At 44.9% G+C, this 26,572-nt stretch overlaps 1 protein-coding gene across 1 annotated transcript in view; it reads right to left on the bottom strand.

Annotated features, from left to right (window-relative positions):
- Positions 1-324: 324 nt before the first annotated feature.
- Positions 325-26,572, bottom strand: part of TNFAIP8L3 (TNF alpha induced protein 8 like 3) — a 44,866-nt gene continuing 18,618 nt past the window's right edge. Inside the window, 1 exon segment of the mRNA XM_032593510.1 lies at positions 325-1,078. Within this exon segment, the coding sequence (XP_032449401.1) occupies positions 516-1,078 (563 nt within the window). The 3' untranslated portion in view covers positions 325-515.

Here is a 26,572-nt window from a genome sequence, read left to right as displayed (position 1 = left end):
TTAGTAGTCTAGATCCAGGTTGATCCCTCTCACACTCCAGAGAGAAAATAATAAGAGCTTACGTTAGAGTTTTTAAAAGCGGGAACATACATTGTCTCATTTGAACCTCACAGCAGTCCTGGGAGGTAGGCAGGAGGGCATTGTGGTTCCAGGATCCCGAGGATGGTTGTACTGGTGAAGCTGGGAACCAAATCCACGTCCTCCAACTCCTGGTCCAGGGCTCCTTTCACTCCACCAAGATGCACTGAGCTCACCTTGAGGAGCATAGCAGCCTTCTGCCTAGAACAAATGAAATGTCCTTTGGGTTGGCGAACCAAGGTGATTTGAAGAACAGACCTCATCAGTGAGCTCAGGGGATAAACACACCTGAGTGCAATCTGGCATCAATATCAGATGGGCGAATAGGACAGAACATGGGCGTCTTCGACAAGGGTTTCCGGGTTTCTTTTTTCTAACCTGGACCACATTGGGTACTAGAACTGGAACTCAGCAAAGTCCAGGAGTAGAGAAGGCATTCAGAGGACTTTCTCATCTAGCAATTTATTGATTCCTTCACAAATTCTCTTGAGGTTGGGCCTACAGTCTCCATCCAGACTGTAAAGGGTAGAGAGGAACTCCACATCGGCAAAGTGGTTGAAGACGTGGTTGATGCGCCCATGGGTCCTGGGTGTCAGGTGTCGCTGCACCAGTTCATGCACCAGGTCCTTGCACTCATGCAGAAGCTTGGAGAGCACGTTCCTATCAAAGGTGTACTCCACCTCATAGAAGCTGACGATCGTCATGGCCGTCTGGTTCAGCTTCTTCCTGAGCTTCTCCACTATAACAACCTCCTCCTGGCTGAACTGGTTGTGCCGGTAGAGGATTCCAATTTTGATTGCCACCTTGATCAAGTCTTTCATGATCTTGTGGGCTTCCTTCTTGCTGTGGGTGTGCTCTTTAGTGACTTTGTAGAGCTCATCAAAGATCTCACTGCTGGTGTCATCGATCAACATGTTTGCCATAGTTTTGCTGGCTATTTTGCTCAGGATCTTCTTCTGAGCTTGAAGGGCAAGGCTCTTTGAACTAAAAACATCAGGACCTATAGTAAGGAAAGAAAGAAAAGTTATAGAAATATGAGAACCATTAGTGTCTTCTACAAGTGAAACACACGAATATGTTCCTAGGGCAAAGACTCATGCCTTTTATACCCCACAACTCCCTAATCAAACCCCACCAAAGCCTGGGATCCCTCCACCGTCCTCTCCACATGACATGCTTATTTACCCTCTTGAGCCTTCTATCTTGCACTCTTCCCTCTCTGGAAGTGGTTTCCTTTTGTCCAGGCCAAATAGCACATTAAAAAAAATTTTTTTTAAATATTCATTTTTGAGAGTGAGAGAGACAGAGTGTGAGTGGGGGAGGGGCAGAGAGCAAGGGAGACACAGAATCTGAAGCAGGCTCCAGGCTCTGAGTTGTCAGCACAGAGCCCGACGTGGGGCTTGAACTCATGGACCATGAGATCAGGACCTGAGCTGAAGTTGGACTCTTAACTGACTGAGCCACCCAGGCACCCGAAATCACACCTTTTTAGACCTACTTCATGCATAACGCCTTCCTGACCCTATTAGCTCACAGAGAACTAACCAGTTGTGCAAATTACTGTTTAATGACAAGAATGTAGCACTGATGCCAACACCATTCCCAGGGAAGACATGGGCAGTTGATCATGGCAGTCTTTTTGACTGAGTCTCAGAATCTATTTTTTGAGTCTATGGTGTATTTTTTTCATGTTCGGTATCTTGGAAATTGGTATGTGTCTTACAGTCACTGTTGCCAGGTGGCACTTGTGCTGTGGTTGTCATTATATGCGCATCAATTTGCACAGTAGGAGCCAGAGATTTGGGAGAAGTCAAGAGTACTCAAAGGAATATTGCCTCTCCAACGCTCTCCGTTGGCATAGGGAACAGAAGGGCGCTGCGTGAGAAACACATGCACTGACCACAGCAGGTCAAAGATACTTCAGATGAGCAGTACCCTGAATGTGAAGCAGCTTAGAAAAACCAAAGCCAATTTATTTCTCTCTTATGTTCTACTTCATGAGTGAACAAGAGTAATGTATGTTAAAAATAACACTTCTCTAAGCAAGTCCAAAAAGAATCGAATTTCAAGAAGTATAAAATTTCTGAATAAAAAGAAAGCAGTCATTCACAATTTAATTGGCAGCATATTTTTCTTTCTTAAGAGCACATAAAACAACATCTTACAATTCAATGTCTTAGATTTGATAAAATACTCCATGAAGTCACCTATTAGCTAGAGCTGACGTTTGAAACCCGCTGGCCATTACTCTGCAGTATGTATGCCTGTCTTCCCAAGGAGATTCAAGTTGCCTAAGGACTGAGACAGTGTCTCCCACAGCACCTAGTTCAGTTCTGGGCACAGGGATGAAATGGTGTCTGCTAAGTAAAATACAGAGAAACACTGCAGAAGAATAAGGAAGCAGTAAAATACAGTGCAAATTTATACTTAAAAAAAAAAACAGTTTTCCTTTGAGAATTGAGGACCTTTATAGGATCCAAAGAGATTTTATCCAGCATTCTGTGGCCACATGTAAGTGACAGATACGATAGGCAGAGCGGACAGACAGATGGCCACACATGCCATGTTCTGAAATCTTTGCCTGTCCGCCCCATCTCATATTCCACACCCTCTGCCCACCCTGGACTCGTTTTCTCAGTGGACAGTGATTAATACCTGTGATTAATGCTCAGGTCTCACAGACACTCAATAAACACTCCAACACAATTCAGACAAGGCTTGTGTGCACTTCCTGCACCCACATGTACCCCTCACAACTGGCCCAGCCTTGCTCCCTCGGTCCTGGGTCCTTCCGAGACAGCTACATCTGCTCTCAGGCTTCTAAATGCGGGCCCCGAGGGGCATGGCCTGGAGTGGGGTTGCTGTGGCAGGATCATCAGCAGTAAGGTAGTAGGTACCATGGGCTTCCTACAGCTCAGGAAGCTCTCTCCCTAAAGTTTGAAACCGTAGAGTCTTCAAGCAACTTCACAGTCAAGTGACCCTGACGTGGGTGGGCTTTTCCCTTCAGTCTAGGTACAAAGGGAACAAACAGCATCTCTTGACTATTCTTTACCATGAGAAAGCCCAGAGTGCCTGATTTATGCCCTCCTAGAGTTTGTCATAAAAAATATTCCTACCCAGTCTGACCACCTACTAGGGTCACCAGACCTTTGTGTGAATAACCTGTTCCCCAAAACACCAATTTGTATTCCAAGGACAAATATATGTTTTTAAAATTTATTTACTTTGTGAGGGTGGGAAGGGCAGAGGGAGAGAGAGAGAATCCCAAGCAGGCTCTACATTCAGCATGGAGCCTGACTCGGGGCTCAATCCCATGACCATAAGATCATGACCCGAGCTGAAACCAAGAGTCAAGGCACTCAACTGACTAAGCCACCCAGGCGCCCCCCACAAAGACAAACATTTACAAGTATTAAGAATGTTCAGAAGATTGTGCTGTATGCTTTGAAGTCAATCCCACAGCAGAGGCTTAAAGACTTTTGAGTAGTGGCCCTGTCACTAAAATAAGCGTATGCCTCCTCAGGTGATTATTCTGAAGGGAACAATGGAATTTAGAAGGACCTCTTCTAGAATATAAAAAAATGAGTCATTTCTTTATAGATACAGCTCCTAAAAGCTGCCTGAGAATAAGAGTAGTAAGAGACTCTTTAGAAAGGCAGCAAGCTTGGGCGCTTGGGTGGCTCACTTGGTTCAGTGTCCGACTCTTGATTTCGGCTCAGGTCATGATCTCATGGGTGGGGGACTGAGCCCTGAGTCGGGCTCTGCGCTTGCAGCTTGGAGCCTGCTTGGGATTCTCTCTCTCTCTCTCTCTCTCTCTCTCTCTCTCTCTCTCTCTTTCTGCCCCTCCTCCCCTCTCAAAATAAATAAACATTAAAAATAAGAAAAGAAAAGAAATGCAGCAAGCATGTACCCACACAGAAGCGGCCGATCAAATACATGCATATCCACCAGAATGTGAGCTCTGTGTGAGCAGGGACGGGTGTCGAAGCCCTACTGTATGCCTAGTGCCTCACACACTGATGGCACCTGGCAGGTCCTGGTGGCAGGAATGGAGCACTGGCTGGCTCTGTGCCAGACGCTTCATGGTTTTAACTCTGTTGGGTGAAGCTGGCATTTTAACCAAGGCTCCTCTGCGAGCCTGATTTCAAACACTGCTCTTTCCCCTGCCAGCATTCCCAACACTTTTCTCTAGACCAGTAGCTGTCACCGTTTTTGCTCATATATTCCCTTAAGGGTTTTGAAAAACTACGTACCTCCTTGCATATTTAACTTGGCAGCCATATTTTTCACCTTAAGTTTAAATAGTTATAATTTGTTAATAGACATGATTTCTATATGAGTGATATTTAAAATTAGCCTGCTATATCATTCTTTTAAATATGTCCAACATAACATAAACACTGGCAGTGATAGGAATTATTGTCCATTTTAGAGTGACAGGAGCAAGCTCTTCTTTAGAAATGTTACATTGTTCTTTTTTTCCCTTTGAAACTATCTCTTTTCCATGACACCCAGAGAACTTTAACTTAATATGTTTTTATGCTTGAAAGTGTTTTATTTGATCAATTCATCATAATTCTCTAAGGTCAAAGGATGCATACAAATTGAAATTTTAAATTAAAAGATGATTCTGGTAACCATAAATCTCCAAGCCTCAAAGCATTTCCTCTGGAGTGAGTTATTTCATTTTAACACACAATATGAAATATTAAAATGTTGACAAATACTAAATGTAAAAGGAAAATTTTTATTGGAAATGCAGCTTCAAATGAGATGGGTAGGGGGCAGGTTATGGCGTCTTGCTTCAAAGAGGCATCGCCAACCCCAGAGTTTCACATCATCCCTGTGTCTGACCAGGGAGGTTTTGCACCCAGGGTAATATACTGTCCTGATACGATTCTTTTTTTTTTTTTTTTCAACGTTTATTTATTTTTGGGACAGAGAGAGACAGAGCATGAACGGGGGAGGGGCAGAGAGAGAGGGAGACACAGAATCGGAAGCAGGCTCCAGGCTCTGAGCCATCAGCCCAGAGCCCGACGCGGGGCTCGAACTCACGGACCGCGAGATCGTGACCTGGCTGAAGTCGGACGCTTAACCGACTGCGCCACCCAGGCGCCCCTGTCCTGATACGATTCTTAATAGCTGTGGCCTCCGATGAAAATAGCGGAAAGAAGACAGGTCCACCCTGCCTTGACCTCATGTTGTTTGTCAGGCAGGTAAGTGTACAAAAGAGTATGTACTGAAATGAGGAAGAGGAATTGGATCTATAAATCAATTTCCTCAAAACTGTCCTCATCTGCATATCACATGGAAAGTCTCTGGACTCTCGGCGGTACGCACAACCAGATTGAATTCTCTCCTTCTGTGACAGCAGCTGCATTCCATGAGATGATAAGTGCTCTTTGGGGGTAAAGAGCTTCTTTCTTGATCAAGTAAGTGTGGACAGGACTGGGTCAGGCAATGCTAAAAGATTCTTTTCCTGTGAGACTTAACAATATTCCTTTAACACATGAAGGTGTTTTCAACTCTCTGAGAACGCTGGGTGTGGTAGGCAGAACAATGACCCTCCAGCTGCCAAAGGTGTCCACATCTCAGTCCCTGGAACCTGAGAATATGTTACCTTACCCAGCAAGAGAGACTGTGCAGATGTGATGAAATTAAGGATTTGGGGATGGAGAAATTACACTGGATCATCCAGTAAGCCTGATATAATCACAAGGGTCTTTTCTTTTTAAAAAGTGTTTGTTTATTTTTGAGAGAGAGAGAGAGAGACAGACAGAGCACAAGTTGGGGAGGGGCAGAGAAAGAGAGGGAGACACAGAATCTGAAGCAGGCTCCAGGCTCTGAGCTGTCAGCACAGAGCCCAATGTGGAGCTTGAACCCACGAACCATTAGATCATGACCTGAGCTGAAGTCGGACGATTAACTGATTGAGCCACCCAGGCGCCCATAATCACAAGGGTCTTTCAAAGTGAAAGAGGGAGGCAGGACAGAGTGGGCCAGAGAACGGGATTTGATGATGGAAGTAGAGGGTCAGAGTGACGTGATCGCTTGCTTTTAAGATGAAGGAGGGAGCCACCAGCCAAGGAATGTGGCTGGCTTCTAGAGGCTGGAAAAGGAAAGGGAACAGAATCTCCCCTCGAGCCTCTAGGAAAAATAAAAATGCAGCTCTGCTGATACACTGATTTTTAGTCCTGTAAAACCTACTTAGAGATTTCTGATCTCTAGATATGGAAGATGATAAATTTGTGTTGCTTTAAGCCACTGTTTGTGGTAGTTTGTTTTGTTACTGCGGCAGTGACTCAGGTGGATAAAAGTGATGTAGCAATTCCCAGTTTTATTTGGTCAGAATTTATTTGGTCAGAATTCTTTCTGTCTTTTGAGTAGAGGGACTAACTGCTCTGACTTGTCAGGGTTGAAGGGTTTCCCTTACAGCTGATTTTCAGTGCTAGAACGAGAAAAGTGCCAGGCACATTGGGACAAGTTGGTCACCCTATCCCTTTTTTTGTTTTTGTTTTTTAATTTTTAAATGTTTATTTATTTTTGAGAGAGAGAGAGAGCACGAGCGGGGAAGGGGCAGAGAGAGAGAGAGGGAGACACAGAATCTGAAGCAGGCTCCAGACTCTGAACTGTCAGCACAGAGCTTGACACGGGGCTCAAACTCACAGACTGCGAGATCATGATCTGAGCTGGAGTTGGACACTCAACCAACTGAGCCACCCAGGCGCCTTAGTCACCCTAGTCCTAAATCACTAGTGATGCATATATCATGGAGTTAAAAATTGAACAAAGAAGTAACAAAGAAAAACTGCAGAGGGTGGCAGAATATGAGACCTACCTACCATTTAAAATGCTATAAATTTTGTGTACAGGTAAATTGTACACATTCATGTTGCCACATTGACCGATTTACTGTGCCTCTCTACTTGATTTTTAATTCTGTAGTCAACCTTAACCCTTTTTTGTTCATTCTGGGCAAAGTCCCTTTTGTCCTCTGGTTTCTCTGCAGTTATTGAGTGCTTACTCTTAGTTCGTCTGTATATGAAATCCCCCCAAAATATGGTCCTGCAGGGATGTGAGATGTAGACAAATGAAACAAAATATGAAAACATGTGAAATAGCCCAAAATGGCATGAGTGAGAACAGCTGGAGAAAGCTAAAGATGGACTTGAATGTGGCTGGATGGGGATGGCTACAATGTTACAAAGTGGTTTCTAAAATCATAGATACAGGCCAGCAATTTCCCCCAAATCATAAAGGCTTTGGGTGTTTTTCCTGGTAAGTTTTCAGCCATCTCTATTGTATAAGGAAGTGTTATTTACCTACAAGGGGATTTAGTGTAGAAGCTTCCATGGGGAGCGCTCAGGAGGGTCAGAGGTATAGCATCTCTGAAGCCTTAAATATCAAGAGTCTACCGCAGGGGAACCCAAGGGCTATGGATCATCAATATAACCAGGAAAGCTTTAAGAAAAAACAACAATAAGTAGATTCTCACACTCTAGCCCAGACTGTCAGTATGAAGATCTTTAGGAGACGGCTGGTAATCACAAGCTCCTTAAGTGACTCTGACATGCTGCCTCTAAGACCCACGGAACACAACATGCCCCAGCATGTATCCTACAGAACACTAGTCCTGAGAGGCGCTCTGGTAAAGAAGGGTCTGTGGCCAGTTACAATGAGTTCGCGGATGACCATATATTATGGCTGGCTCTTAAAGATTTGCCATACCAAGTAGCTTATTAAAGGCTTCGAGAAGTCCCACAGTAAAGACACCTGTGTAGTTTTATTTAGTCCACCACTTCTCAAACTTACTGAACCTTACGAAATTTGTGTACACCCACACACACACACACACACACACAATCTTGTGGCATACATTATGAGAAATGCTGGGGTAGTATTGAGAGAAAAAAAAATAAGACACTCTGGTCAACTTTTACATCTCCCAGGGGATCTACCTGGCAGGGGTGAGGAGACCCCACTGTTTCCATCATGTGTGCCTGATTAAAGGGAGGGTGTGTGCACTAGGGAAACCTGGGGGAGGCGGTCTTATTCAGGAGACTTCTGCACATAGAAATGTTGGGCTTGCTTCCTTCCATCCATCCTTCTGTCTCAACCTTCAGCAGGTGGACTGTGTTGGTGATGTATCAGGGAGGAACGCTGTAGGCTGAGAGGAAGCGTGTGAGTTTTGGAAGTCAAGGTCAGGAAGGCACTTGGATATCTGGGGAAACAGTCCTGATCAGTGGACACATATTTACTTTGGGGGAACACTAAGAGATCTAGATTAGGTCTTGGCGAAAACCGTCCTCTTATTGCTGTGTACAAGCCTTTGGAAGGCTCTTTTAGCCAGGGGTAATTCTCTTAACAATGTTTGTAAAAACGTTCCCATTCCCCAGTCATGAAAGGTAATGACTTGTTTGCAACACCTCAGGATCTCTGAGAATGGAGACAAAAATGTGATTATGCAGCTACTATATAGCTTACTTGACTGGCACAATGAGACAAGACTGAGGAATCTGCAAAATTGATCCCTGTAGAATAGACAGGGGCTTCCTTCCCCTGATGGGGAAGCTCAGGTAAAAGCAATGTGAAGTCAGTGCTCTGAGAGTAAGCACCCTTAGAATATTTACAAGGAAAGGAAAAGTATCAGAACTATGTGGGGAGAGTGGTGTGACAATGGTAGTTAGCGAACAGTTTGGAGAGAGTAAGCAAAAGATAATTTAAGTGGGTCCTTCACTAAATGGAAAAGTGCTGGGGCTGGTGTCCATTGATGCTTCTATAAATGATGTTCTGCCATAGTACAAGTGATGTTTCCACATTTCTAGACAATGCTAAGCTCTCCCAGATGGTGAAATGCTGAACTGGTGGTGATAAACAGCAGGAAGATCTTACCAAGTTGGGTGAGTGGGCAGAAAGGAGGCAGATGAACTTCAGCATAGGAAGAGCAGGTAGTACATTTTGGGAAAAATAAAATAAATGATGGTTATGAGGGATGAAGTGCTCTGAGCATCCTCAACCCAGCACGTGGTGAGGTACAGAGGGGCTGGGAGCAGACTCATCTCTTCTCTCCTTACTCTCAGGACTCTGACTCCTCTACTTCCACTTAAGGAGTGTGTGGAAAACTTGGATTCGAGTATGGATAGTTGTATCACCTTTGTAAGATTAGAAATTCTCTGCCATAGCCAGTGCTCACAGTATCACTTCACTTCTGTAAACAGCCTAAGATGATGGCCAGTAGGACAGGTAGCTAGAGTAGAAGAGTGGAGATGGTGCCCAGAGCAAAACAATCTGTGGTGCTTAATAAGTACCATCTGTCAAGGCAGGAGACCCAGAGTACAAGGAAAGTGGGAGGGGTCTTCAGGGTATGTGGAAGGATAAGCAGAGGGTGAAGAGTGGTAATCCAAATTCCTGGCAATCACTTAACTGTTGGGAAAGAAGTTCAAGCAAGCCTCCTTGAGATGGAGCTGCCTCGCAAACTACTTGAACTTTTGTGATGAGCACCTGTCTTTCTGCTCACCTGCATATATGCCCAGAAAGGCTGATTGGACTGGTCGTGTCCTTCACTATTGATAAAGGGCCAGGAGCCAGGGGGGGAAGTGATACCCTCGCCTCTCCCTGCTTGCTTCTTTGTTCTCTGTGTGAATGATGAGGAGGGGGCTGGCTGCGGGGGTGAGGTGGTCTGAAGGATGGGATATCCATGACGATGACAAAACACCTAACTAGGGAAGACGCTGCCTCTGCTTTAGTTCTTGCTTGTCCCTATGTTGCTATGGGGACAAAACTATTAAGCAACCTTAAGTAGAGTTTTGAAATGTGAACCTAACAGAGTTACGGTTTCCAGGAAGATTAATTGAGTTGTTGCATCTCCAGTGGAGTCAATCTAGAAAACATTTTCCTTCCCTTGTATAAAACTGTGGCTTGTATACTGCTGGAATATTAAAAACATGACACTGGAGAAGGTACAATGAAATGCGATTATTGAGTGATGGTGGGGCCTTTGAGTTAGAGACAAGCAAAAACCTCGATCCTCCCATCTCTCCACAGAGAAATGATCAAAGCTTAGAAGCTCGTGAAAAAATGCCTTTGTTGGTCTGATCCCTTTCATACTTCAGTGAGGTAGCATTCTTGAGGCTTAAAGAAGATATTTTGGGATATTTTAAAAGGCATCACAGTAAAACTTGGATGGCCTGGGAGGGTCAGGAATGCAGTTTTTCTGACTGCAGTTCAGTCTAGCACACTCTTGAGCCTTCTTCAGGACTGGGTCTCCCCAACCCCCCAAGAGAGCCACCACGCCTTGAGCACATGTCTCCTGGGCTCACCTCTGTGGCTGAGACCTGAGGTCCCCCAATTTCCACCACCTGCAGTAAGAAGCAAGCAGCTCGTGGGTCCTACAGGGGGGTCACCATGACACAGATGGCAGCAGGGTCTGCCAGGCAACACTCCAGGGTGTGCAAAATGAAGCCATTAGAAGCTGTATTTCTGTCTCCTTTTTTTTTAAAGCTTATTTATTTTGAGAGAGAGAGAGACAGTGCAAATGTGGGAGGGGCAGAGAGAGAGAGAGAGAGGAGAGAAAGAGAATCCTAACCAGGTTCTGCACTGCCAGCCCAGGGCCTGATGCAGGGCTCAAACCCTTCAACTGCGAGATCGTGACCTGAGCTGAAGTTGGATGCTGAGCTGACTGAGCCACCCAGGCGTCCCTGTCTCCTGTTTCCTTAGAAGTTAAGCTTTACTAAAACTTAACATATAGGCTGACCGTGCGACCCACCGGTGTGTGGCATTCTAAGGGAAGTGGGGAAAGTCCCCCATCCAGGGTTTGGGGGTATTTAGTGCATCTCTCACTTGTTTATTCCCTTTCAAAAGTTTTGATTTATTTCAGCATTTGTTTATGTGTGCTTTAAACAGACTCAGTGATTATATTATTTAGTTCTAACTAAACCCTCACAAAATGGACCAGTGATTTCAAAAGATTCCTATGAGAAACAAAACTGAGGACTGAAGACAATACGCTAATCATTGCCAGCATAAGTGAATGGCAAGGAAATGGCGGGGCTGACGATTATCCTCATCGTAAGAGCTTTTCCGTAGCCAAATTAAGGTAAAAGTAATGATCTAATCAGATCTGAAAAGAAATGAGCCACAAAAATTTCACAAATTTTAATAAGATGATTTGAAATATGGATTTCAAACACTTTTACTTGTGTTGAGATATTCCCCAAGGTAGTAGGAAGCCATGACAATTAGCAAGACAGTTAAATGCACTGTAATTTTGATTTTAGCTTGTCCTTTGTGATGGCAGGGGGGGCAATAAGGAACAGCATGGCTGACTGCCGGGGGGCAGGGATGAGTCAAGGATGACGCTGAGTGCTTCTTCTAGCTTGGGAAACCAGGTGGGGGAGGTGGCATTAAGGCACCACCAACTGCAACAGGCATCTAGGAGCTGGTGGGGAGGATGAATTCAGCATGCTGTTCCAGGTGCCCAAGGGGCCTCTGTCTGGGTGGAGATGGTCACAGGAGCCTACCCAGTGGGCACCTCACACCAACCTGTCCTACCCTGAACTTCCCATCTTCCCACCCAAACTTTACCCCTTTCCATAGAGCAAGAGATGGTGATAAGACCCATCTTCCCTAAAGAATTTGCCAATTAGAGATGCTCAGAGATAAACAGGTTCTTCCTCGAAAATGCAGGTACCTCGAATTAGCTGGTTAAAGCATAGTCTCTATTCACAGCTTGCTGGGAGTCACTTTAGTCAGAGCCACACTGCCTCCCTCCTAGGGATTCTCTCTCTCCTCTTTGGGCCCACTACCACACTGCCCCTCCTCTTAAATGAAAAATGAGGGTAGGAAGTGAGGGGCAGGTTTGGGCATTGCAGGACTGGGATGGAGGGTGGAAGGGAGAAGGATGGAGTTGCCAGAGAAGGGCGTGCAGAGGAGGGGGTATTGCTTTAGCCAGGTGTTCTGCCTCCGGCTCAGGCTTGGTGGCCTCGGAAATCTTCCCTTTGGCTCAGGCCTGGGAGCGGGCACAGAATTTTGGCTTTGCCCTTAGTGGCTGCTCATTCCTAGAAATTCATTCCTCCAGTGGTTAGAAATGACTTGAGTGTTTTGGGGGGACCAGGCATGATGAATGTTCCCAACTGGACTGGATATTCCAGGATGCTGTGCAAGGACATACAAAAGCAGTGGCAGTCAGAACAGGACACTCCTTATAGGAAAGCCGATCCTGATTGCTGCAATACCTTGCATTGAATAATTACCCTTTAAAAGCAGCATTTGATCATCTTTAAGAAGACCAGGTTTTCTTCATTTTGAAAAGTTCCTGGGCTTTGAAATGAGTTACTGTTCCAAGTAACGTGAAGAGCGATTGGCAGGGTCAGCTGTGAGGCTCAACGGCTCATGATCTCATTTTGTCTTAGACCCTTACGATCTCCCATTCATCAGCACTGAGCACGTACTAGGTCCTCACAAGAGTTCTGCAAGAGAAGGACTGTGAGTCCCATCTTGTAGATGAGAATCTGAGCCACAGCAGGTTTAAGTAATTCACTCAAGGCTATGGGGCTAGTAAGTAGCAGAATTGCAGCTGGACCCAAGTTCAAGTCAACTCCAGACAAAGCCTGCAATCTTTCCCTTCTGGTATCTGCTTTCAGAAAATCATCCTTGACTCCCTAACATCTGTGATTTCTTCTCACTTAGTTGAGACATTAAATAGGCTTCAATTTAAATCCCCATCTAGCGAGGAGATTTACATTTCATCATTGTTTTTAAATACAAAAAAGCCATTCTTATTCCATGATACAACACCACATATCCATCAAAACTTGAAGATAGATGTAGCTTTCATTTTTAGAGGGGATTCTATATATTTCAACAGTTACATATTGATTTTGTTTTTCATATTGATTTTTCAGCCAGCTCTGAAAAGTGAATGAGTGATGATTTTACTTACCAGAGCTAACTGAAGCAGATACGTGTGAAGTCACTGGGGGCTGAATCATCTCCAACTCCACAGGTTAATTTTGGAGATCTGAGAGATATTTTTGTCTTACTGCAGTTAGAAGAGCAACCATCACTAAAAACATCTACTTACACGGTTTCTTTCAACAAAGCTTATTCATCCCCTCCCCCACTCTCCCCTGCATCTAATAAGTAACTAGTGTCTCTCCGAATGGTAGATTGTATTCGGGCACAATAATAGAGTCCACTTCTGTAGTGCTTTATGCACACTAACTCATCATATCCTCGTGACAACTCTATGAGCACGCACTAATCATCATCATCACCGTCGTCGTCGTCATCATCATCATCATCATCATCGGTGGCAGCATTTTACATCCAAGGAATCCACAGCAGAGAGAAATTAAACAGCTTCCTAAATACCATTTAGGAAGAAGCAAAGCAGGATTCGGACCTGGAAGTCTGCCCCAGAGTCCTGTGCTTCAACCCACCACACTAAACTGCCAGTCACGAGTGACAAATATCAATTAGTTTAAATGTTTTTTGAATTATTACCCACTTGAAAATGGAAATTAAGGGTTTTTTCCCCTCAGAATTTTTTAAAAAGCCATGACACATTTCAAGTATATAGACAAAATAGAATATAACAAACTCTACTCATGTGGTCACTACCCAGATGGAACAAATCTCATTATTTTGTCCTAGGAGACAGAGCAAGGTAAAAAGCCCTCTTTGTTTTCAGCTCCCTCTTTCCCACTTCTATCTCCACAGACCTAATTGCACTTGAGAAGCTGATGTGTCTTTGTCTCAACCACGTTTTTATAGTTTTGCCTCACGAGTATGCACGTATCACTGGGATATTGTTTAGAGTGTTATTTATTTATTTTTTTAATGTTTATTTTAAGAAAGAGTGTGCATGGGGCGAGCAGAGGGAAAGAGAGAGAAAGAGGGAGGGAGAGAGAATCCCAACCAGGCTCCTTGCTGTCAGCACACAGCCTGACGTGGGGCTCGAACTCACCAACTGTGAGATCACGACTGGAGCCCAAATCAAGAGTCAGACGCTGAACTGCTTAACTGACTGAGCCACCCAGTGCCCCTGTTTAGAATGTTTTTAAACTTCAGATAAAGGTGTCATACCACACACATTTTTCTGCAATTCTTCCTTTAACAACATGCTTTCAAAATCATTCGAATTTAGTTATTTAGTTGCTTATTATGTAAATATACTATGCATCCACGTTTCCTGATCATGAACATTTAAGTTCTTTCCACTTTCTGCAAAGCAAGAAAGGTCCACAGACCTGTCTCTGCACACAGACAATAGTCTCCTGGGTCCTACATCTAGAACATGGCTGCCAGCTCCTGTGCCAGAGGCCTCGGGCGCTACCCAGCAAGACTGCACTAATTTTCACTCTCAGCAGCAGCGTCTGATTTCCCGTGGTTCCATTTCCTCATCAACACTTCAAATAGCCCACCTTTTAATTTTCTGCCAACCTGATAGGTTCAAAATAGTATCTTGTTTTAACATATATTTCTCTGAGTGCCAGTGAAATTCAATGTATTTTTGTGTGTGTGTACTGAGCATTCAGATCTTTCCTCTGTAATTGCTTATTCATAGAATTTGCTAACTTTGCCCCCTCCCCCAGTTGGATTGTATGGTTTTTTTCTAGCTAATCTGTAGGAGCTTTTACTGTGCTACACATTCTAATCCTCTGCTGATCGCATGAGTTGCAGCTATCTCCTTCCAGTCTGTAGTATTATGTTTTAACTTTATTTGTGGTGTCTTTAGTCATACAGAAGTTAAAATTTTTAACATAGTCAAATCTACGAATGTCTTCCTTTATTGTTAGTGGTTTTCAAATCTCATTTTAAGAAATCCTTTCCTGCCATGAGGTGGGAAGTGAGTCTCATATATTTTCCAGGAGTTTTAAGGTTTTGCTTTCCACATTTAGATCTTTCATCCATTTAGAATTTATTGTGCATACTGCATGAGGTACTTTTTCTCCTCACAATTTATTTAATTTATTGAATAGTTTATCCTTGTCCTACTGATCTGTTAGGCCACCTCTTCCTTATCAACTTTGCATGGGTCTATGTCTTTTACTCTGTTCTACTGATCTATTTCAGTACTGGCACCACACCATATTAATTATTGAAACTCATAATAAGCCTTTTAAAAAATGTTTATTTATTTTGAGAGTGGTGGGGAGGCGAGGAGAAAGAGAGAGAATCCCCAAGCAGGCTCTGCACTGTCAGCACAGAGCCCACCCAAGGGCTTGATCTCACAAATCGTGAGATCTCATTTTATTCTTCTTGGAAATTGTCTTGACTGTTCTTGGGATCATTTGACCAAATGCCATGAACACCCTGTATTAATCTAGGGCAAATTGGTATCTTTATGGTATCAAACCTCCCATCCATTAACATGATATATAACATGATATATCTCACCATTCAGTCAGATCTTCTGTGTCCTTCAATAATGGTTTAGAGTCATTTCCATAAGGCTCTTGCGTATAGTTTTGGTTGCTACTGTAAGTATAATTTTTTTCTATTATAGTTTCTAAACGGTTATTAGTGATATATAGGAACCCAACTGATTCCTGTATATTTATCTCCAAATTGAGAAATTTTGCTGAGTTCTATAATTAGTTCTAATAGATTTTGTAGCAGATCAGCTTTTTTTCTATGAACAACTACATTGCCTGCACAAAATGATCATTTTCTTCTACTTCCCATTTCTTTTTCTTGCCTTGTTGCACTGGTGGGAGCCTCCAGGGCAATGTTATGTGGCATCCCTCGCTTGTTCCTGACTAACACAACTGACTCTAAAATTTTCCCACCACATAATATCTCTGCTGTGGGTTTTTGATGGATACCACTTACCGAATTAAGGAATCTTCCTTCTGTTCCTGTTTTGCTAAGGCTTTGTCTGAAGGTAGAAACACGCATCTAATTTAATCAAACACTTTCTTTGTCCCTGTTGTGAAGGGGTGGCTCACTCCTTCACATGTATGGCTCTGCCTTAGCCCAACTGGCTGAAGACAGGCAGGTGAGAGCCGAACAGTACCAGAAATTAAGTTGGCTCTCCCTGGGGTGGTGCCCTGACCCCAGCTGCACTGGTCCTCTGTGCCCACAGCCGAGGCCAATGGATCTGTGCCCAGGTGGAAGAGGCACAGCGACAGTTTGTTCCTGCTGAAGGTCTCCTCTCACCCAGAGTCCCAGGCCAACACTCACATCCTTCCAGGAAGGGGGGTCCTCGTACCCAATTCCAGTGTCATCTTTTCCCAGGGCTGCATTAGGATTGGCACTGTGTGATTCCACAACTGATGCTCAGAGGACCTGGATATCCTTACAACCAGGGCAGCATCTGCCATGTAGAAATTGCTCAATAAGTCTGTAGATGAATAGCTGAATGCATGATTCAGCATGCTCTTTCTCATCCTTTGAGGCCCAGATTCTATCTGTTCAGGATACATACAAGGTGCAGATTCAGGAAGTACATGCTGAACTGAATGCACTCAAGCACCTCCCGAACTCAGCACGAGGTCAATGCCTTGCATTTCACCTGGAGTTGCTGCCTGGCCCCCTGGGTTCTGCCTGTCTGCACCCCTCCACGCAGCGGTATCTCCTGGAGTCCCAGATGTGCCACCACCACCACCCCCACGCCCTTAGTGTTCAATTCCAGCAGGAACCCTCTCTCCACAGCAGCAGCACCCATCCCTGCCACCACCCCCGGAGCCTCCCCATTCATGTCCCTTCACGCTCACCAGCTATTTTAATGCTTTGGGAGCTGTTGGGGATCAGAATAGCATAGGCCACGTCTGTCTCTCTGGGTGATCCTCTCTCTCTCTCTGCTGGCAGCTCCCAAACTGTTCACCGCAGCAGGCGCTTAAAACCCAGGCTCAGGCCAGCACACTGCCAACAAGGACACCGGCAGGGTGCCGCATTCAGAGCCCTGGGAGGATGCCAACTTGGTAATATGTGAAATTAGTAAACAGACTGATGCAATAAAAATGTCTGCCTTTGGAATTCTTCAATTTTTGGAGTGCAGATACAAAACCTAAAACGTCAAAAAAAAAAAATATCAGGCAATAAAATGGAACAAACTCCAGCCAATACTGGAAAAAAATAAACAAAATATGTCCTGAGACAGTGGGCATGTAAGTCTAAAGGGAAGAGACTCTTCGAAGGTGCTATAATTAGATTAATACAGCAACACATGAACCCTCAGCTTAGTGAGTTTACAGTAAGTAAGTAAGTAAGTAAATAAATAAATAAATAAATAAATAGATGGTTAGCTGTATTAGAGAGGTTGGAACGTATGAGAGAGAAGAAACCAGAAGTTACTTCTGGATGGGAGATGATTTGGTAGATAGCACTATGCCTTGCTCAGTGTTCTACTTATTTTTTTTTTTAGTGAAATATAAATTTTGTACAATGACATTTTTGGATTTCAGTCAATTTGGAAGTGGAACAATAGGAAAGGGGCACATATAGCACTTATAGTACCCCTTACACATACTCTGTAGTAACTGTGGTTTTTATTTTGTTGTTGTTGTTGTTCATGGATTTGAGATCTGACACCTGAGTCAGGCCACATTTTGGATATCCACTGGTGCCATGGCCATCTCTGGCCAAGGGGAATGACAGTGTTGGGGAATGTAGTTGGGAGATGGGAGGGGAGATGGCAGATGTCTCACTCACCCGCAAGGACCCTGAGGTTGGACTCCCGAGCTCCGCTGGGACCCCTACTCAGATGGAATCACTGTGAGCTGAGAGAGTCCCACTCACATCACTCAAGAATAGAACTAGCTGTGGAGACTGTGTTCCTGGAAGTTATACATAAATATGTCTTTCTCTGAGACTTCCTGTTTTTATTTTTAAAGATTTTTAAAAATGTTTTTTATTTATTTTGAGAGAGAAAGGGAGAGAGAGTAGGGGAGGAGCAGAGAGAGGGGGAGAGAGAGAATCCCAAGCAGGCTGTGTGCCAGTCAGCGCAGAGCCTGATGTAGGGGCTCCATCTCACAAACCGTGAGATCATAACCTGAGCCAAAATCAAAAGCTGGACGCTTAACTGATTGGGTACCCAGGCTGAGACTTCCTTTCTAAATTACACTTTCCCTGTACTTGTCTCAAAGGCAGTAAATGTCTCCAAATTTCATGACAACAGAAGACAGCACCACCAAAAGGTGTAAACCTTTTCAAATCAAATCACCTGGTGCAGACACTCCAAGATGCTGACAATGGCTGACCCGTGGAGTCAGGTTGCCAGAGCTGTGGCCATGGGGTCCCTCCCCAAATACAGGGAAAACTTCCTGTCCCCAGCCACTGTGGGGGCAGCAGGGTGTGGAGGAGCCAGCCAGGCTCCCAGGCTGCCTGCTGTCCCTAATGTACTCTCTGTGTCCATGGGCTCAAGTGTTTACCCTCCTGGTATCTTGGTGTGTTAAGTGGGGGAGCTGGACTAGATGATTCTGCTAATTTGTTTTATATTCTCAATTTAATAGTATCTTCTTCAGAATCAGAAACTGAGTTTTTAAATCCATAAAGGAACAGCATTGGGCGTATATGAGATACCCATAGGATGGATTATCAGCCTTCCTTCTCTCACACTGATTCCCCTCCACCCACAGAGCTCTCTCCCAGCTCTGTAACTGTCTGCTTCAGCAGTGGAACACCTCCTGCTCTTCCCTCCTTGAAAAAACCTGGGGCACTGACTTTCAGAGCCTCCAGTTTCCTTTTTGGTGGCTTCCCTCCAAAATGCCCCCTCCACCAATTTCCTGGGGCCCTTGCCTCCTCTGTCAGAACCTCAGCCTGAGCTCACCACAGAGCAGGCGGTCAGCAGACTCGCCCCAGGGCCTCTCCCCATGCTGGCCTCAGCGCCCACAAACCGAGCTGCAGACTGCCAGCCCCAGCAGGCCGCCCTGTGCTGACACAGCTGTATGTGGGAGCTGTGCCCAAAACCCCAGGGCCAGTTTTTCCCGTGAGGCCTCACATCCCTGTCATCCACCTCTCTGTCCCAAAGAGAAAGTGGCTCATCCTTGCCCCAGTCCCACACATGCTCTCTGCTTCTTCTACTCAGACGCAAACACAGCCTGCTGCTCTCCCTATTACCCCCCCACACTGAACATCCCTTCTATCCAGAACAACCCCGCCCCCCTGCCCTGCAAACAAGGCCTATTCAAGGGCCTCCCACCTGCTTCACTTGTCTGTTCACTGCAAATCCCAGGACAGGGGACCTGGACTCCTGTGTACGCGGTGGTGTCCCTGGCACATAGTAGGAGCTCAATGATAAATTTAAACCTAAAAAAACCCATAGAGACCAGTCAGTCCAGGAAGTGATGTCACGGGGGAAGGCAAAGGACAGACTCTTTACCATGGCATGCCCGCTTGCTTAGCGGAGGGTCTATCTTCTATTCACCTCTCCAGCTTCTTCCTCTAAAAACTCTGAGTTCCTGACTCCAGGCCACACACGTCTCAGCTGTAACAAGCTCTATCATTCCTGGGTCCTCTCTGTGCCTCTGCACGTTTTGTTCCCTGGTGCTTGGACATCTGCTCCTGCCTCACCCCATCTCCCCTGATTCCTAGTCAACCTCCCGGGCTCCCCGAAGGACTTCTTTTTTTAATTTAATTTATTTTTTTAAATTTATATTCAAGTTATTTAGCATATGGTGCAACAATGATTTCAGGAGTAGATTCCTTAATGCCCCTTAGCCATTTAGACCATCCCCCCTCCCACAACCCCTCCAGTAACCCTCTGTTTGTTCTCCATATTTAAGAGTCTCTTACGTTCCCCGAAGGACTTCTGACCTCTGAGCACCTGTCCCTGCAATCATGTATCCTTCTAGTATATTATCGCTGTGTAGAGCCATCATACACCAGCTGGATGAATGACTTTATTTATCACCAGTGTGTGAACTGCTGAGGGCAGGAATCATGATGTATTCATCCCAACAGCTCCAGCCAGGGATTGAAATGCAGAGAGTGTTCATTGCATGAATCAATGGCTATCAGTCTTGACATTTTATTGAAATGTACTCACCCTAATGTCAGGAACAATAATGATAATCAGAACTAGCATGGCCCCAGGACACTGAAGCCTACTTCCTCCAGCCAGGGGCTTGAGGTTACCCCCACTGTGCCTTTTTCCCACCTGGGCATGGTTGCCAGGACATCACTCCTTGGGCTGACCAAGTCACTTTTTCTTTTTATTATTTTAAAAATCTATTTTCAAAGTGATTATGGGTACATTATTTTACTTTTTTAAGTTTATTTATTTGAGAGACAGAGTACACTCAAACAGGGGAAGGGCAGAGAAAGAGGGAGGGGGAGAGAGGGAAAGAAGGACAGAGGGAGGGAGAGAGAATCCCAAGCAGGCTCTGCACTATCAGTGCAAAGCCTGACATGGGGCTCCATCTCATGAACTGTGAGATCATGACCTGAGCCAAAATCAAGAGCCAGATGCTCAACTGACTGAGTCACCCAGGCACCCCTTGGGTACACTACTTTATTTATTTATTTTTTTAATTTTTTAATGCTTTATTTATTTTTTAAGGAGAGAGAGAGAGAGAGAGAGAGAGAGAGAGAGAGAGAGAGACAGAGCATGAGCGGGGGAGGAGCAGAGAGAGAGGAGACAGAATTCGTAGCAGGCTCCAGGCTCTAAGCTGTCAGCACAGAGCCCAATGCGGGGCTCAAACTCATGAACCGCGAGATCATGACCTGAGCCGAAGTTGGACACTTAACTGACTGAGCTACCCAGGCACCCCTGGGTACACTATTTTAAAAGTCAGGTCATTCTACGGCTTCTACAAAATGCAGCATCCTCTGGCCCACCTCTGATGCTGGCTCTTTAGACCCCAAATACTTCAAACTATTTTAGCTGTTCCAACTAATAATTACCTCTTTATATTTAAATTACATGCTTATCCTGTTAGCCCTTAACTTTATTTGCTTTTAACTTCCTATTTTGGAAAGTGATAAATTAACTCTCTTCTCCATTCATTTCTCCTTCCACTTTCCCATTTAGTTCTATTATAATATTTGGCTAACTCTAACTTCAGTGATTTACATTACCATGATTTGGATACCATTCATAGCTGAGTCATGTATGTTCTATCACTTCATGACTGTATTTCCTTTCTTATTCATCTTGTTTTCTCAGAAGTTAAAAACTGCCTTGTTTTTCTTTGGTTAGTTTTCTATCTGCCTAGCCCTAATTCACTCCCAAAGTTCCTAACAGAATACAGAGTTCTCAGTAGGTTCTGACACTTCAACCAATCTTTCACTTTAATTTTCCTTCTTGGAGACTCTTCTAGGAGCTTTCTGTGCCCTGGCTCAACTCTGGGCACATTTCCCTCTAAGCCTGCTCCAGGCTGTCACCCGGTACTCCCTCCAATCCTTCATTCCTTCTCTCCTGTGTCCATCTCCTGTTTTTGGATCTCATGGCTTCTTCTTTCTTACTCCCATTTCAGTGGAATACTTTGTCTAATACAGGCACTAGCAAACTACCTGAAAGGGCCAGAGAATAAAGGGCCAAAAGGCAAAGCAGATCTGGACACTTATATAACCATTTAAATGCAACCATTAAAAAGATAAAATGCTCATGGGCCACTCAAAATCAGATGGCAGGTGGACTTGGCCTGGGGGCCTCAGTGGGCTGACTCCTGATCCAGCAGCAACCTAAAGAAGGGAACACAGTAAGGTAATTGTCTGGAAACATGTCTTATGGTGACTTTATTCCACCCAACACACTTGACTGATGGTTGCAGTTCAGAACTCTACCTGGAAAATCATTTGCCTTGAGAATTCAAAGTCACTGTACTACTGTTGTTCAGCTCTTAGTGTTACTACTCAGGAAACTAGTCCATTGGCAAAAGCCTGGCTTTTCTCTCTGGAAGCTGTTAAGATCTGGAAGCTGCTTTATGACCAGTCATGGCCACAGGTCTCAGAGTTTCCACTGCCTTAGTCCCTCCAGTGCCCAGGACGACTTGTGAGGTGAGTGGGAGAGAAGCACCTGGGTGGGAGAGGCTTCAGGGAAGGGAAGCATCAAGGATGAGGCAGAAATCTGGGGCCGGGGAGAGGTCAGAAGGAGGACTTGCTTCTGGGCAGGAGGTAAGAGGTCAGGATGCCCCTGCTAGGGAGCCAGCTTTTCTCAAAGTTTTGGACTCTTTAAGTGGGGCTCCCCTCCAGGTGAAGAGGCCCAAGCAGGCTGGGGCGGCCATGACTGGCAGACTTGTTGCAGGCCAAGTGACTCAAGAGAAAGGCCCTTTTTGTGGCCCCTGCCACATGTCCTGACTTCCTGATGACCTGACCAGCTGCTCTTAGTCCTTGCCAGCCTTCATCCTGCCTTAAGACAGTCTTGGCCCTAATTATCACCAACCTTTATCCCCTTCAGACTTTGCTCAGACTCCAGTCACTCTCGTTGGGTTATGACAACTTGGCAGAGCTATTTTTATGTGAAAAAAAACTTTTTTTTTTTAACATAAATGAAACACACAAAAGCAAGGATGGCTGGAACTAGACATCTTCATCCCACCATGACCTTCAGCCCATCACTGACCTCCCTCTGGGGGTGAATGGAAAGCCCAGTGTGAGGCTGTTTTCTCTAAAATGCCTGTTTTCTCATAAATGCCTGTTTTTTCCCTAAGAACTCACTTCCTATCTTGATTATTCTGCCTTTTTTTCAAGATTTTTTAAATTTATTTTTGAGAGAGAAATTGAGCATGTGCACACGTGCACACACACACATACACACGAGGGGGAGGGGCAGAGAGACAGAGGACAGAGGATCCCAAGAGAGCTCCGCTGACAGGCTGACAGCAGCCAGCCCCATGCAGGGCTTGAACTCATGAGCCATGAGATCACGACCTGAGCTGAAGTCTGATGATCAACTGACTGAGCCACACAGGCGCCCTGTTATTCTGCCTTTCATATTCTCTGATCTCTCTTTCAAAAATCATGGTGGTCATATTCATTCACTTGCAAATGATAAGAAGGAGGTATGGTTGCACACACTGCTGGTCAGCAAGCAATGGTGAGGCTGTGTTTAGGAGCCAAAATGGCTGAGTGAGCAAGCTCATCCAGCATGTCCATTTGGTCTGAGAGGCTCTGGTGCCCTGGGGCAGACTGCAGGCCTCAAATCTGTGAGCTCATTACCCACTCTGGTGGTCTACATTTCCTCTTCATGGCATGAGGGCTCACAAGGCCCAGGCTGGGTGGGCTCAGAGGGGACAGTGTGATGTGGGACAGGCACCAGGGAGAGGGGAAAGCCAAAGATGGGGCAATAGGTGAGCAGGAAGAGGGCTGAGGAAAGAAGCCTAGAACGTACCCCCACCAGGAGGAGCCATGAGAAGGACTCATGGAGGACTGGTCTGAGGAAGAAAGAGGATCACAGGAAGGAAGAGAAGGAAGAAGATGGAATGACCTGAGACAAAACTGCAAGAAAGCCCAAAGGATGAGCAGTGGACTGGCCACTGGATCTCACTTAAAAGCAACAATCAAGTGAGATCAAACTTCCCTCTGAAAGTTATGCATATTCACGGCAGAAATATCTGGAAGAAGAGTACAAGGAAGGAAATTATAATTACCTAGAAACTCATTATATAGAATGGTTAATTCTGTTCCAGCCTTAAAATGTTAAAATAAAGTTTATGTGTATGACTGAATGTAAGGGAGTCCCCTCCCCTTCTCTCTATAAAAAGGGTGTGTGTGTGTATGCATATGTATGTATAGGGGTGTGTGTGTATATGTGTATGTATACATGTATGTAGCACAACTGAGATAATAGATTGAGATAATATATTACCAAGCTTTCTTTATACATTATAATGCAAACTATTTATTATATGCTCTCCAAATTAATTTTTAACAGCTGAATAATATCCCACTGTGTGGAAATGTGATCATGTATTTAATCGTTCAATAGCTATTTGAATAGTTTGTTTAGGTTGAATATGTAGGTTTGTTGCTGCCCCTTTTTTGGGGGTTGGTAGTTTGCAATAGTGAAAATTCACCACTCAGTGTAATCTGAGAACAATACCTGCTTTATCCATGTCCTGGTTTTGCCATGGGATCATGTGTACGGGATATTTAATTGTTCTTATGACTTTACAGTTGTTTTACTCTGATCAACTTGGTGGCTGAGGAGGCCACAGAAGAGCTGGGAAAAGCTGAGGGGGGTAAAGTACTGGTCTGGGTGTGGAGGTGCTGAGCCAAAAGGTCTTCTGGCCTCTCCAGAGGCCCTGAAAGGTGGGATTCTTGCTTGGGAGAGAGGACTGGGCTAGAATGCAGCTTTGGGAATATTTGGCTTTGTGCTGAAAGAGTAGGTGTTCTCTCTCATATGAAAGTGTATTGTCAGGAGAGACCAGGCCAAGGCCTCAGCCTGAGGGGACACAGGTAGGAAAAGAGAATTAATGAGGGAAGCAGGAGGACCAGTGGAGGAAGGGTGCAGGAAACAGGTTTATATACAGTCAGAGAAGTCAAAAGGAAAGAGAAAATCAAGAAATTGTTGTTGAATTCCCATTGGACACTCCTCTGGGCTCTCTAAAAGTTGACTCTGTGTTGACTGAGCTCTGCCCACCTTGTTTCACTGAGACTAAATTATGAAGTCAAATCCTAACGGTAGAGAAGCTAACACAGATGAACTAATTTCTGTTTCCTTAAAAAAAACAATCAATGTAAACAAAGATGAAAAACAATTGGAGAACTAGAGGTCAATAAATCTATCCCTGAAGCTGACAGCTGTTAAACTCAGGGTAAATTAACCTTTGCAATTATCACTGGGCATCTATAAAACCTGCTAAATATCTTTTGGGTATTAAGGAATATAAAAATCTTCTGAGGGCTCTGTGGAGGGCTCTCTGGATGCGGGGCAGGGGTGGGCCAGAAAGAAGGGCAGGGCCTGGTATGGGCCCGTGGTGGCCGGTGTGCTTCTTGGGGAGAAGTCTCCGAAGAGGGAAAGGAGGGGAGAGGGTGGCAAGAACACGGTGGAAGGTGTCAGAAGGAAATAGAGCAGGGGTCCTTTGATATCCCACCATCCAGAGTAACTCTGGTCCTATTTTAAACTTACGTATGTTTTTGGGGAAGGACAAAGAAGCCAGAGGATCTGGCTTCCAGTTCTGGTTCTGACAGTTTTTAGCCAGATGTTTTTAGTATTCCTGAGTAAACACTGCAGAAGGGGGACTTTTATTCTCTTATAAAGCCCCCTCTTTCTCCAAATAAAGCTCCCTTGCATCTCTTCAGGATTGCTTTCTGGCTCTGGCAAAGCACATCTATTCTTAGGGCTCAATCTAATTTTCTTCTTTGTACCATTTTCACATATTCTGCCATGAGCTATGGCTTGCCTTTGATCAGAAACCAATGTTGCTAAAAGGCGGTAAGAGACAGTGCTGGACACCCATACCCCAGTCATCTAGCTCTGAATCTCAACTTCTCTTCACTGTGGGGCAAGCTCATCCTTGAGTTTTCTCTCATCCTCAAATCCAACTGGTTACCATTCTTGATCTGAAATGACTCAATGCTGGAGTGAAAAAAAATTTCTTAGGACTCAGCTTAAGCACTCTGATGAAGGGGATGTCTGTCTGTCTTCAGCACCTCCCTTGGCTCTGCTTTCTAATCCTTCCTCCTCTCATGTTTGCTGCATTCACCACCCACCAGGTCCCGTGACTTTGGAGATGTGCACAGCTGCAGGGTCCTTCCACGACCTTCTCTCCCTGGCAGGAGCTTTGTGCCCCTCTTCCCGTCTTCCCTCCTGAGCCACCCTTCACCAGTTCTCGTTCTGGAACCTGTGCCAGCCAATCCTTGCCCATGTGTCATTGGGCTAATGCAGGTAATGTCTGCTGCTTAAAACAGGGCCTTCTGAAGATACAATGTCCTAACAGAAGGAGCCTCATGAAGGAACCTCATGGTCAGTGTTCTAGGCCCCGTGGGAGGTGGTGGGGGATACAAAGGAACCTGGTGCCATCTGCCAACTTAACTTACCTAATCTACCTGGTACAAGAGTACTATTATTGTTGTTAGACTGTCTTCATATACCCTGACAAGCTGCATATCCCTGAGCAAGTTACTTAACCTCCCTCTGTGCCTCAGTTTTCTGGTCTGTAAAATGGGGCTATTTATAGTATCTATCCCAGAAGGCTGGTCTAAGGGTTAAATATCATATAAACAATCAGTTCAGTCTCAAGTGCCTTGTATGTGCTTAATTAACATGGAATAAATAAGTAAAATTCAAAACATCACTATTATTTTGCATTCAGTACTAGCCCTCTGGGGCTGGACTCTGGCTGGCACATCCTCACAGCTTCTCATGTTGTTTGATATTTGCCACACCTTCTTAAACCCTACTTCCTCTCCTATAACCCCAACCCCAGTCTTCTCTCCCTGTCTCAGCGTTATCCTGAGGAAACCAAGGAACCAGACTTGAATGTGGTAGGACAGAGCTGCTCCAGAGGCTTGCCCTGCAGACGGCCCCATTACCTCCCTCCCATATTCTACGCCGAAATCTGTGTACCTTCCCAGCATAACCCACAGGCCCCAAATCAGGCATGCT

Source organism: Lynx canadensis, chromosome B3 (assembly GCF_007474595.2).
Source record: "Lynx canadensis isolate LIC74 chromosome B3, mLynCan4.pri.v2, whole genome shotgun sequence".
Lineage (NCBI taxonomy): Eukaryota > Metazoa > Chordata > Mammalia > Carnivora > Felidae > Lynx > Lynx canadensis.
This window is presented reverse-complemented; position numbering and strand designations above follow the sequence as displayed.